This window comes from Gymnodraco acuticeps, unplaced genomic scaffold, assembly GCF_902827175.1.
Source record: "Gymnodraco acuticeps unplaced genomic scaffold, fGymAcu1.1, whole genome shotgun sequence".
Classification (NCBI taxonomy): Eukaryota; Metazoa; Chordata; class Actinopteri; order Perciformes; family Bathydraconidae; genus Gymnodraco; species Gymnodraco acuticeps.
Genome location: NW_022989890.1, coordinates 1,679,695 through 1,693,445, shown reverse-complemented (window position 1 = coordinate 1,693,445; position 13,751 = coordinate 1,679,695). Strand labels below are relative to the sequence as shown.

General features: G+C 38.9%; 1 protein-coding gene across 5 annotated transcripts; it reads left to right on the top strand.

Annotated features, from left to right (window-relative positions):
* The first annotated feature begins 196 nt into the window (after nucleotides 1-196).
* LOC117535117 (dixin-like) lies at nucleotides 197-13,260 on the top strand. 5 transcript variants are annotated; one of them, XM_034199461.1, is made up of 20 exons: nucleotides 197-408; nucleotides 1,134-1,263; nucleotides 2,114-2,239; nucleotides 2,548-2,779; nucleotides 3,050-3,148; nucleotides 5,632-5,717; nucleotides 5,805-5,908; nucleotides 7,326-7,409; nucleotides 7,686-7,739; nucleotides 7,888-7,938; nucleotides 8,041-8,145; nucleotides 8,352-8,405; nucleotides 8,513-8,584; nucleotides 9,032-9,085; nucleotides 9,254-9,403; nucleotides 9,960-10,023; nucleotides 10,105-10,201; nucleotides 10,387-10,495; nucleotides 11,438-11,517; nucleotides 11,641-13,260. In XM_034199461.1, exons 1-20 carry the CDS (start codon nucleotides 346-348, stop codon nucleotides 11,714-11,716), a joined length of 1,890 nt encoding a protein of 629 aa, XP_034055352.1. In that variant the 5' UTR covers nucleotides 197-345; the 3' UTR covers nucleotides 11,717-13,260. The 5 variants fall into 5 exon arrangements, with proteins under 5 accessions (XP_034055352.1, XP_034055344.1, XP_034055340.1 ...); XM_034199453.1 differs by having other exon boundaries at nucleotides 3,047-3,148; nucleotides 9,257-9,403; XM_034199449.1 differs by having other exon boundaries at nucleotides 3,047-3,148.
* The last annotated feature ends 491 nt before the right edge of the window (nucleotides 13,261-13,751 follow it).

The following is a 13,751-nucleotide window of genomic DNA, read 5'->3' as shown; positions in this document are numbered from 1 at the left end:
TTTTTGTTTTTCATTTGGCCCTAATCCTCTTCCGTAGATATAGACTTATTTGTTATTTCTTAAAGCTCAAATAATGTTTTAGGCAAAGATAACATGATCTCTTGCATTACCGGAAGTGTTCATCAAAGCACATTTATTTTTAAACCTGCAACCGGAAGTCGTGCATGTGGGTGTTGGTGACTTGATGCCGGTCTCCATCCAGGCCAGAGTAACGGCAGCCTCCGTCAGTCAATTGTCTGTTTGTTGACGTTTTCTGGAGTACAGCAGCAGCTAGTAACGGGGTCCGTTGTTTCAGTCAATGGAGCTAACAAGCTAGCTAACGTAGATGGGTTTCCGAGTGGAAAGATGATCGCTTCACTTTCTAGAGGAAGTTTGCTGGATGAGGTTCTTCATGGGGGCTTTAATGAGGTAACGTTTACGTTACTAATTTTGATGTTAATTATGTAAGGCTAGCCACAATTTAGCAAGCGGAAGCCAGTTGAATTTGCTAACCATCCTATAGCAAGACACCCTAACCTTAAAGTGCTACAACTTTATGTAGACATACGTTATTCCTGTTGTTTGTTCACCTCAGGTATTTAACGGTAATTTGTTTCTTATTTAGGAAAAAAAAAGCATTGTAGTTAACGGTAGTAAGGTAGTAATAATGGCACGTTTAACATTCATCAGGAAATAAGAGTAGGACACTTAGTAGTTTTCGTATAAGTCTTAAAGTTTCATAAACAAACGAAACATCCTATTTAGTTTACATTAAGTCCTTTTTTCTGTGTTGAAAATGTGGTGCGTTTTTTTGTATTGTATCCCGGACAACGGGCTGTCACGTGACTGCACACTGCACAGCACCGGTAAAGGTGGAGTCATCATGTGAAATAACGGGGTGTGAATGCTAAACCGTGTAACCATGGACGGAACACGAGACTTTATGATTGACCTTCACACAAAAGCACATTTTAATAGGCAGTGAGACAATAGACGGACCCTGCCCCCCCCCTCCTGTCCCAACATAATAAACAAAGGGACTCATTTGTCATGCCTGGGTCTCAGCCTCTTTTGGCCCCTACTCTAAGCTGTGTTTTGTGTTGTGTTCCGTTGCGGTTTATTGGATTTGTGTGTATCTGATCGATGTATTGCAGCAGCAGCTGACAGCCTATGTTTCCTGGGTGAACTGTCAGCTGAAGAGGAAACCCGGCCTGAAGCCCATCACAAACCTCAGACATGATCTGCAGGATGGGGTGGTGCTCACTCAACTCATTGAGATAGTTGGTAATTACACTCATGTCATGCACCATAACACCAAGAAAAAGTGAAACATGCTCTTGGAAGATGAAACTTCTCCAATGTAATCATTGCTGTTATCTATGAGTTAAAACATTTTTTATTTGTCACCAGTTCGCACTTTCACAACTGGCCGGTATGACTTTCCATATTTAAATATAATCACATACTAAGAATTTGCAGAAGCACAACACAGGATACCACAATTTGTGACTTGTCTGGTCACAGTTTGTCAGATTATTTGAAGATAACACTCGATGGTAACACACTGTAATGTTTCATTGTATTAACGGAAAGAGGAAACTAATTTTGTGAACGTAAAGAATGTCTCCTCTCTGCTTTTACAATCATTTCATTTAGATGTTATTAAGACAAAAAGCAACAACAATTTACAGCAGGATAAATATGTTTGGTTTATGCATTTCAACACTGTTCCTTTGAGTAAAGCCTAAACCCTTCATTGCTGCAGTGAACCCAATATTTTAAATTCATCTACCAATCATCCTCCATACCACCTTTTTTTTAAAGAGAAATACACATTTTTGTGTTGTTCCATCAGTCTTGGTTAAAAAGAAACAAGCACACATTTTCTAAATCTTCCACCACAAAAGCACATATAGCTTCCTAGGACTAAAACTGTGGCCACAAAAAGGATGGTGTGATTTCTGTGAACCAAACAACAGAGCAAGCTATAAAGCCACTGGTCGATGCTTAAAATCATTGAACTGATCAAGTGAAATCATTTTTCTTTTTTTGCTAAACTACTGTACTCTTGCTCATTTTGTGGTGATGATTTACTACTTTGTTTCTCTCTCTCAAATCTCATTCAAATTGGCAGCTGGGGAAGTGCTGGAAGAAGTGTATGTTGCTCCACAAAACAAAGAAGAGAGCAGGAAGAATGTGGAGCAAGTGTTGCAGTTCATTTCCTCCAGACACATACGCATGCCACACATATCCGCAAGAGGTAAATCACAATCTGTTATGTTTTCATTCTCCCCTCTTATCGAGAATAGGTGTTTCTATGCTTTCCTGCTTGCTGACCCTATATTATAAACATACGAATGTATATCATGTGTTTACATGTGACAGATATGCCTCAGGGAAGAGAGATAATGTGCATGTTTGTACAGCATATTCTTTGCAATATTTAAAGGCATTTTCCTAATGATATCATGTTATGAAGCTTCCCGGCACTCCAAGGTTACACCGTATATTGCAAATACTGTGCATGTGTAGGTCATTACTGATCATATGTTGCCTTTCTGTCTGCAGACATTGTCGATGGTAATCTCAAATCAGTAATGAGGATAATTCTGGCGCTGGCGGCCCACTTCAAACCCTCAGCCAATCACAGAGCTGCTTCTGGAGGCGGGAGGAGTTTGACTCGAAGCTCCAGCAGCCACAACCCTCTCTCCCCCGTAGCGCTGGCTCAAGGGGCCGCTGCGGCTCTGGCATCAGCTCGACATGACGCCTCGCAGCCCGCACGCGCCATACGTCTCCACAGGTATGCTGGCAGCAATAATAATTAACATAGACACAAAACCCTCAATGTCTTTCTCTAATATCCAATTATGTAATATCAAAATATTCTCTCGAACAGCAGCAATCATTTGTTAGACACTTCTGTAGTGTTTGCTGTCCTCTGGTGGACAAACAGATCACCAAAATACCATTCTCACAACTGCTCATTAAGTCTCTATATTTGGGATCAATTTGTATGCCAGTACTTTTTTATAGATAAATAACCTCTGCTCTGTTTGTCTTCTGTCAGTAGCTGGGGGTCGGATGCGGATAAGAGTATTTGTGTTCGTGCGCTGGTTAAGCAGTACGAAAGAGCTGCTCCGGATGATTCTGACAATCCTCAGTCTAGCAGGTAATGCGCTTACTGTACATTACCTGAACTTCACAAACATCATACATACCTGTCCTGTACATCCACACATAATCTATGATATACTCTGTTTTTTGTGTGTCTCCATTTTAAAGGCAGATGTGAGTAGATCGTATAAAAGTGCTTAATATAAAACTAGAATCTTGAGACAAGACCATATGAGGAGAGGAGGCACACTTCTGGCAGCATTATTAAAAATGGAAAAAATAAGATCAAAAAGTGGCGGAACCTTGGATATCATTAGCCAACCCTGACATAGAAATCACTATTATATATAATTGGTAAAATAATGGCAAAACGCATTTGCAAAGTCTCCTGAAATACACAGGTAGTTTCATCCTTCATACACCCATCATGTTTTCTTGTTAAGTCTTTTGAATAATGCAGTGATTTGATGATAGACTAAAGAAGTTCTAAAACTTTACTAAAATCATCTTGACATGTGTTGGCCTAAATGCATTAACGAGGTTACTGGAGGTTAGTGCTTTTATTGTGGAATAAAATGTGCTCTTTGTACTAAAACAATCGATTTATGATTTTGAGCCTCAGTGTTTGGTAGAAAACAAACTTCCCTGTGTTGCTAATTACACTGTGCAGTTCATCGTGTCAGTTTAGTTTAGTTAAAGTTCTCTGTTATCTTTATCTTTCATCACCTACTTTTCCACTCTTTGGAAACAGTTGCCTTATTCAGTGGTGTGTGTGTGTGTGTGTGTGGTGTGTGTGTGTGTGTGTGTGTGTGTGTGTGTGTGTGTGTGTGTGTGTGTGTGTGTGTGTGTGTGTGTGTGTGTGTGTGTGCCCATGAGCATGTGTGTTTCTCAGAGCATATGACTTTAGTAATCCAAACTTCACCCTGCCCCGTGTGTGTGTGTGTGTGTGTGTGTGTGTGTGTGTGTGTGTGTGTGCCCATGAGCGTGTGTGTTTCTCAGAGCATATGACTTTAGTAATCCAAACTTCACCCTGCCCCGTGTGTGTTTCTGTGTGTGTGTGTGTGTGTGTGTGTGTGTGTGTGTGTGTGTGTGTGTGTGTGTGTGTGTGTGTTTTCTGTGTTTCTCTGCTAGCTTATGAAGATTTGTGCAAACCACAGGCAGATGATAGCAAAAAAGAAACAACCAGTCTTTATCTTCTGTAGTCACATGTCCTGTTATGCTCCGCTGTGCTCTTTTTAAAACCATCATAGTGTGTTGTATTGTAGGCATGTGTGTGTTCTCCATGATGGAAAGAGAAATGCATTGATTGATTTGTTCGTAGAATGAAGATGCAGTTTGGAGAGACAGACAGAGCAATAACTACCTGATGCTGCCGTCACACATGTACATTACATTACATTACATTTAGCTGACGCTTTTATCCAAAGCGACTTACAATAAGTACATTCGACCAGGAAGACACAACCTTGAAGAAAACAGAATCATATAAGTACATCAGGTTTCATAGAGCCAAACATTTCAAGTGCTACTCAACTGGCTTTAGGTAAGCCAGTCCTTTATTAGTATATAAGTGAGCTGCAGAGGTCGGATGGCACATGCAGGTAGACCAGCCAGGAGGGAGTTGCAGTAGTCTAGGCGTGAGATGACGAGAGCCTGGACCAGAACCTGCGTCGCTTTCTGGGTCAGCTGGGGACGTATCTTCCTGATGTTGTAAAGCGTGTATCTGCAGCAGCGAGTTGTAGCAGCTATGTTTGCAGTGAAGGACAGATACATCAGTGAGAGATGCTCAGCAGTGACTGTTGCTTTGGTTGCCATGACAGCTAGCTGTAGGGCGAGGGGCGGGGTGTGTGAGGGTAACAAGAATTTAAAGTGTCATGAGTTTGTAGAGATGCTGATGTCGGGAGGAACCTAGGCTCCTCTGAAGTAGTATGGACAGTTGAGTCCACTCGTTGCCCATTATGGGGGGGAAGCCGTTTAAATGGTAAGACCACGTACTCTGAGGCTGTGTGTGTGTGTGTGTGTGTGTGTGTGTGTGTGTGTGTGTGTGTGTGTGTGTGTGTGTGTGTGTGTGTGTGTGTGTGTGGATGGCTTTGCAAGTGTGTGTGAGTTTATGCTTCTTTTACACTTATCTAACAATTATACAATGCAACAAGGCATTGTGGAAACAGAAGGTTAATTCATAGCAGCGTCTCTATACACTATGCAGTTTGTCAGTGGTTTGATTTCTAAAAAGTTTGCAATATTTGTAATATGCTAATTAACAGTTTTGAATAATGTCATTTTGATTTTGGCAAATGTTTTTGTTTCATTGAAAGCTTAGACATGGCTTCACCAGGAAATGCATTCAGAGAGTTTATTACTTACAGATATTTATACTGTATTACCACAGATATATTACAACAAATGTAAACGCAGCCATGTCAAAGTCGTATGTAGTAGCACATAGTGTAATATATGTACGTGTTGTGTAAGTAGGATGTAACAGGCACACACTTCTCTTGAATAGAAGTAACTAACTGGTATTTTGTCGTCCTCCAGCCTCAGTCCTCTGTCCTCTCCCAGAGCTCCGGCCAGCAGCCTCTCAGACAGTCAGCAGGACGACGGCCCGCAGCAGGAGAGCAGCGGTGAGGGTCACGCCGTTTGATGCGTAAACATCAATATCTATCATTGGACAACATTAAGTAAACACTGTGTTTTGTGTGTGCATGTAGATGATTCCTCTCATGTTGTAACGGAGACGGCGTTGGAGGATTCCCTCAGTGAAACTCTGGAGAAGGAGGTGCAGGAGACACGGAAAATGGTCTCTGCTCTACAGGTACGTGCATGCTGAGGTTTGATTATGGTCCATATAAATACATATTTTAGTTTTTTGATGTGAATATTTTTGTTTGACTTTCATGTTTCGTAACTTTAAAGGCATAGTTTAGATTTTCTCATCTCCTGTCTTTGAAGATTTGGGATTTAAAGCTGGCCAATAAATACAAATTCTGCAAAAATGAATGTCCACATCCCACATGGAAACAAGTCAAACTGTGTACTTTGCTTCAGGATCATTATGTTGTTTAAACTGAAAGAAAATACAGACATGTATTAGCTCCAGAAATATAGTTATACATTACTTGAAAGAATCTGATGCTTTGGCTCAGACAGTGCTGTAGCACATGTGACGAGAGCATGCACAGTTTGCACATTCAGAGGGTTTTCATTTTCCTGAACTCCTTGTTATTGGGATCTTACATATTTCTATACATGCATGTTCACTATTCAATGGGCATGCTTTTAACCAACATACGCCATAATACCTAGTATAGCTTTTACTCCTCCAAATAAGGTAACTATGAATGTACATTTTTACATTGAGATTGTGCAAAAAAACATAATTCCCAAGCTAAACCTACCTAGGAAATGTTCCCTAACCAATACTGACATTAGGAGTCAAGATGCCGTTGTGTCCTTGGTAAAGACACTTCACCCTAAATTGCTCCTGTGGGTATTGTCCACAGTATTGATGCATTACATGTCTGATATATGTAATATATAATGTAAAGCGCTTTGAGTGCTAAAATAAATGCAATTAATTATTATTATTATTATTATTATTATTATTATTATTATTATTATTATTATTATTATTATTATATACTGACAATCGAAATTGAGAAAATTGAGATCGGTCTTTAACAATAGACCTTACAATGTCGGTTCACAGGACATTTGATGATTATCTGGGTTCAAATAAGATATATTCTCTTATTTAATTCAAAAGGTTATACTTTTAAATGTATTTGCATCACACTTGTTTTGCTTTTGTTAATTCTGAAACCGTATGTCAGTGATTTATCTGTCAATCTGTCCATAGTTTAACTGTATATTCATATCTATAAATATGTTTTATACACAGGTTTCTTTTAAAAGACAGATCCAAATGTCAATAAGATGTGGATTTAATGAATAAATAAATGAAACAAATGAAATAACTTAATGGGAAAAAGCATAGTTCTGGCTTGACTGGATCATGTCTGTGCTGCTCCGCTTTTTAATCCTATTGGTTGGTTGCAGCACCTTGCATCTGGTGGGATACAACCACAATTCTTACAATACTTTCAGGCCATTTGAATTCTGTGCTTAATATGCGTCAGACAACTCAACTTAACTTGTCGGAGCTTTCAGAAGACAGCGGCCTCGCTCCAAAGTACAAACCGAGTCACATGTTGAACTCTCGTTGTTTTTAGGCCCTGCTGCTGCATGGCTCGCTGCCTGAGGACGAGCAGGATGTGTCCTTCAGTTTGGACCAAGGCAATGCTGAGCAGCAACTGGTAGTTATACACTAGTTTCTCCTTTTGTTTTTGTTTAATTCTCTCTGTGCTTTTCGGCTCTCTCACCAGCTCTTTGTGTTGAGCACAGATCATATTTCTTCTTCTTTATGCCGGGTTCGTGTGTGTGTGTGTGTGTGTGTGTGTGTGTGTGTGTGTGTGTGTGTGTGTGTGTGTGTGTGTGTGTGTGTGTCAGAGGGTGACACGGGTATCGGTGTCACTTCTTTCTCAGTCCATTGTGGTTCTCACACACATTACTTCTTCTCTCCCTCTTTCCAGGTAGTCATTCGCAGCCGTTTGGATCAGAGCATGGACGAGGCCCAGCAGCTGAAAGTAAACTATTTCATCATTTGTTGTCTTTTAAATAAAATATTTTCTTTTCTTGAAAGGACACTCATTTGAATACTGAGTGAGCACATTTCTGTAATGCACACCGGGATTAATATTAAATTCAGAGCGTGTTGTTTGCTGTTTGCTTCAGAGGGAAGTGTTGCGCTGTAAGCAGGAAATGAGAAACATGCAGGCAGTCAAGGTAAGACACATCCTGGTCTGCAGTTGATTATCTCATTGCTCAGTTAAATACAACTCTCTGGTTGCTAAGCTGTCGACTCTCTGTTGGTTTGTAACTGTTCAGGATGCCCAGCAGCAGAGACTCTGCACTCAGGAGGCATCGATCCTGCAGATGAAGCAAGAACTTCTCAGAGCCAGCATGACCAAGGATGAACTCAACAACCAGAATGTACACAATCTATTTCATTTTTAAAAGTCAAAATGTAAAACTTTTAACTACGATCACAAAAATGTTTTCACAAAATGGGACCAATAAAGTAAATCTTATCTTATATTTACTATCCCATTTGTCTAAATACACATAGCAACACAGCAACTTAACATACACAACTATGTATGTTACTGTGTATTCATACTGTGTACTCTCTGTTATAGGCTGAGCTACAGTGGAAGACGGAGGAATGCAACAGGCTGTGGGGTGAATGCAAGGTGGAGTGCCTCTTTTATTGTAACCTATATGAGTTCTCCTGACTTTCTGTTACATTTTGTTTGTATGACATGATGAACCTCTCTTCTCCTTCGTTGACTGGCTGCAGAAGGAGGTAGGACAGAAGGACAGACTACTGCAGCAACTCAAACACAAGCTTGAAGAAAGTCAAAAAAAGCAGGTATGTGAGCCAGTGCTGGGATCTCAAATGGGAAATATGGTGGGATAAACACCTTCTGTCCAGCTCAATGCCATGTGTGAGAACCAAAAGTTATTCATTTACTCTTTTTTTGAAAGTGCCCTTCACAGTCTTGCTTTGCAGTTGTTCTACTTCAGCAAATGAATACTAAAACATACTTAAATGCATGAGGAAAGTATAAAACATACTCACTTTAATCTATAAATCTGTCGTTTAGAATAGATATATTTAAACTTTATAGCAGGTTTGTTTAAGTGCGTTTTAAAGTCTGATTGTCCATTTATTGCAGCATGCAGGTACTTTTCTTAACTAACATTCTGCATCAAAATCTTTACAGCCCAGTTTTATGTTACATATTTGGTCTGCTTCAGGCAGTCACTCATTCAGATATACATTACACAACTGACACTTTGTCTTCTTTCTTCATAGACAGAAAACAATGGATATTCTTACTCTGGAAATCCTGCTCCCTCCGTGTCAGATGTAAGTATTGTTTCTTTTGAAAGTCTGGTAAGTTAGTCAGACTTCTTTTGAGGAACTCCAAAAAACAATTTCAAATGTCATGCATAAACAAGTACTGTAAGGCTTGAAACAATTACGCAGCGGCTGATGATAAAATGAGGGTTTGTGTTTTTGACATGGTTTTGCTAGCAGGCAGAGGAGGTTCAGCTGCTCAGAGATTCACTTCGGAGTTTGAGGAACAACTTCCGAGATCACGACCCGCAGCACCACACTCTGGACACCCTGGAGCAGGGCATAGTGTCACTCATTGACAGACTGCATGTTGTGCACACACACAGGGTACGAGCACACTGACTTCCTAAACTATACATAGATTGCCACTTTAACATCTGATTTGACTGCCTAATGGAGTAAGCATAAATGAAAGTGTAGCATCCGGACTAAAACCACCAGACTCAGGGACAGTTTCATCCCACAGGCAATAAGACTGTTAAACACCTGAACTTTTGAAACAACATCCACTATATTCATCTGGCTGCTACTTAAAAATTAATGATCTATTTACCTAATATATCATATTTCAATGACTTGCATATAGACTCTCATTGCACTATTTCACTATTTCACTTTTTTAAACTATTTACTATTTACTTGCACTATATTTTTCTGTTTATCTGTGTTATTGTGTTGCACTGTTGGAGAAGCCTGTGACACAAGATTTTCATCGATCGACATAACTACACTGTAGCTATGTTAGTTTGACAAATAAAGAACCTTGAACCTTGGATATGAAATTGTCTTACTACTGTGAATTCATATTTGTTCTAGTTTGTTTTGGCAAAATGTAGATATTTAAAATCATAGAGGGGACTCAACATTTTCTCAAACACAACAGGGAAGGGGGAAGTCTCCAAGACGCAAAGGCCAACTCACTGACTCTGAAACCTGGTCTTCCACAAGTAAGTTATTCCAAATCCTACCTCCCAAATTCAAATGCTCAAACATTAACAATCTTACTGACTATGTTTCTGTTATCACAGCTGTATGTCACACCAATAGTGGGTCTTCTGCCTCCACTAAAATTCTTTATTTTACTGGAAAATCCCCAACACCTTCCATGATCAATATACCGAAAAGGTGAGTTTTTGTGTGTATAAAGAAAAAAAATGTAAATATGTTGCAATGTTTTGGTTGACAGACAGAATCGATGCTGACAATCATAACACCTGACTTTAGACTTGTCAGCAATAGGAAGAAAACAAGTACAAAAATATAAAATAAAGCGGTCATGATGAGTGTGTTTTTGTGTTCACATTGTACAGGCTGGGTGAGGTGACTTTAAAGGACGTAAAGGCAGCTGTGGATCGAGAGGGAAACTACAGGTATCACTTCAAGGCCCTGGACCCTGAGTTTGGCACTGTGAAAGAAGAGGTGAGAGAAGGTGTAGAAACAAATAGATAACAGGACAGTCATTTGGTGAATAGAAAACTGAATAAACTCAAATTAAAACATTAAAGGTCACCTATCATGCTATTTTTAGGCAATAGCATAGGTCTCAGATATATACAAAAATATAAAAAATATGTCTATGATGTGTTTTGCTCAAAATACCAAACAGATCACCCATTCTAGCCATGCCTCATATCCCTATATTTCACTTCCTGTTTCAAAAGTGCTGATTTAGGGTATAAAGCTTTAAAAAAAATTATCCAAAATAAAAAAGGAGGGGGCTGAGCTCATGCGGGGCAGCTACTGTCTAAACTAAATACTGCCGTGATGAAACGCCATATCATGGATTATCAAGGATTATCTCTGAAACAGTATGGAGCTCAAAGGCTTTCTCTCTTGCCGGTTATACCACAAGGTGAGTTCCTTTTTATTTCCTGCTTCTTCACACACATGCTCTCCAGTACATGTTAGCTCTGAGTGTTAGCGATGCTAATGTAAACACCGACCATGTTACGTCCAAAACAGTCGGGCATTGTTTCTGATAGCAACTTTATGATAGTGCCGTGGGTCCACATTTCCGATATTGCGTCATATCGGACGCAAATATGGAACAGCTCCGTTGTGCCCCCGTTTTTAGAGATATGGGTACAGAGGAAAAGAGAGAGGGTTTTATTTTCTGACGCTGCATGAGTTCCCTGATACACCGGGGACACATCTTTATGTACAAAAGACATCAAAAAGTGCATTTTGCATGATAGGTCCCCTTTAAGTACTTCCATCTAGCCTGTTTTGTGCAACACTTTAAAGATCCTTTTACACTTGAACGTGTGCAGAAAAGCAGTGGAGTGGATGAGGGCTGAAGCAATCTTATGATAGACACTTAACATTTGTTTGAGTGTACGCTGTATTTATTTCTTTGTGCAGGTATTTTTGGATGGAGCAATTATTCCAGGCTGGGAAGGGAAAATAGTGGCTTGGGTAGAAGAGGACCATGGGGAAGAAAGGTACTGCATTATTTCTGTATCTCTGTCTCTGTTGACTCTCCGCAGTAAGCAGTATCTTTGTTTTTTAGGCCATTGTAGGTGCAAGCTAAGCTGCCATGACACTCTGTTTTTGCCCCTAGTCAGGATGATCCAAGAGGCCCATCCAGACAACTGTTCACCGGAGGCACCAGTGGACACTTCTAAGAGCCAACATTATTAGTGAAATACTGTATGAATTTTCAACAAGCTGGTACTAAATCACACTGATAGCCTTAAACAATCTTTAACTAGAATATCATCAAACTCAGTGCCTTAGAAAAGCTGTTTCCATAATTTGCTTATTATTGCCATGCTGTACTGTAGTATCAAAACTGGAAAGTAGATGGACAATTTATTTAAATGACCTTTTTCTAAACACACAGTTGTGTTGTTTCTTCTCTAGTTAAGAGGTTTTTACTGTTAAGAGGAAAAAACATGTTTATTCTCATGTTGAAGAGTTCAGTATCACTTTTTATTCTTGTGTATTACTAAGGTCTTTGGAACAAGCCAGACTACATACTAGAAATATGTATGACTACTTTTCAATCTTACTTGTGAATGTAAAGTGAAATTACAGTATTATCTACCATAGCATAAAAATAGACAAAACTTATTTTGGGTGAGGAAAAAATACCACTTTTATAATAGAAAGGTTACAAGCACCGAAAAAGTCATGCAAACTTTGTACAATTTCGTTTTGTTTTAGTAGTTCACAAGGTTTGGTGACATTCTGACCTAATGCGTACAAATAATCTGCCCAGAAACCAGCTTCTTCTACTATTAATACGTTTTGTATTAACATATATGTCTATATATGTAAATACAAAACCCTTTTAGGCAGGCCGCAGATAACACAAAGGGTGACAGTCATCTTGAGATGTCCAAACAGAGAATAAAATGTAGTTCAAAGGAAAAATCTCCTGAATTGATATCATCAGTTTCAGCAGAAAGGACCTTAGTTCTAATCTGGGTTGATGTAGACCGAAACGCTTAAACTGAACTGCATTTCGTGAAAAATAAATGATGCTGGAACTTTTGTGTTTATGTACAAATACAGACGAACAGCACTGTAGTTTTGTTACTTTATGAAATTGTTTTTGTACATTTGTGTAAACGTATTAAGTCTATGTCCTTACATTTTTTAAGTTTGTGAATATTCTTTGTTCAAAGAGAGATTCCTGTGAGATGTGAATTTTACGTCAGAGATTTAAAGGAGACTGCTAGAACAAAGGACCACCCAACTATTTATGGTGTGTGTGTGTGTGTGTGTGTGTGTGTGTGTGTGTGGTGTGTGTGTGTGTGTGGTGTGTGTGTGTGTGTGTGTGAGTGAGTGAGTGAGTGAGTGAGTGAGTGAGTGAGTGAGTGAGTGAGTGAGTGAGTGAGTGAGTGAGTGAGTGAGTGAGTGAGTGAGTGAGTGAGTGAGTGAGAAAAGCGATCAGGATGGACCTTTGTCAAATTTTCCTTCACTCTGCTTTATCTTCACGTTGGGATCAATGTGTTTACCTTTACTAACAAGCCAACTGAAATATGCATCAATTTACTTTTGACCTGTTTTAATGCCATAACTGCCTGAACTATAATATGTACAATTAGTTGGAGAGATGGTTATTCAGAATTTGTTTACTGAACTATGTGTGAAAACTGTCTGTTAAAAATAAAAAGGACCTTTGTTGAATGTTAGAAAAGACAGATATTTTGAAATAAACCAAGTTTTGTTTATATAAATATGTTCCGTTTCTTATTGATACTGGAGACGGTGGGGTTTTTACTGATAAAAGCTTCAGATTACCAGGTCTTGGCAATTTAGCTCTTAATGTTGTATGTTAAACAAAACATCATTTTATCTATGTTGTCATGGAATTATATGAGCTTAAAACCTTAATGATAAATAGAAAAAGAGAGGAGAGAACTAGAGAATAAGGTGAGAGTAAAACGGTGTTACATGTTGAATTGATATGCAGAATAAAAGTAACTGCATAGTTTGACAGCTGCTGCATTCACCGAACATTGTACTTTTCCAGTATACATTTAAAACAATTATTACTGCTTTTTGTTTATCTTGCATTGAAAAGTAAAGTTACATTGACATTTTATCCTCACTAACATATTCATTATAAGCATTATTTTTTAATCTTGTTATTTTATCATCTCTTTCATTAACTTACATCGTAATACATTTGGTTCATTGTTGATTTGTTAACACATTTCAAATGCAA

What these genes read in the sequence shown, in the direction of transcription:
- LOC117535117 (XM_034199449.1), top strand. Translation starts at nt 346, where the DNA reads ATGATCGCTTCACTTTCTAGAGGAAGTTTGCTGGATGAGGTTCTTCAT. An exon ending in GCCACACATATCCGCAAGAG is followed by an intron (nt 2,240 to 2,547) that starts GTAAATCACAAT and finishes TTCTGTCTGCAG; the next exon opens with ACATTGTCGATGGTAATCTC. An exon ending in GAGGACCATGGGGAAGAAAG is followed by an intron (nt 11,518 to 11,640) that starts GTACTGCATTAT and finishes GCCCCTAGTCAG; the next exon opens with GATGATCCAAGAGGCCCATC.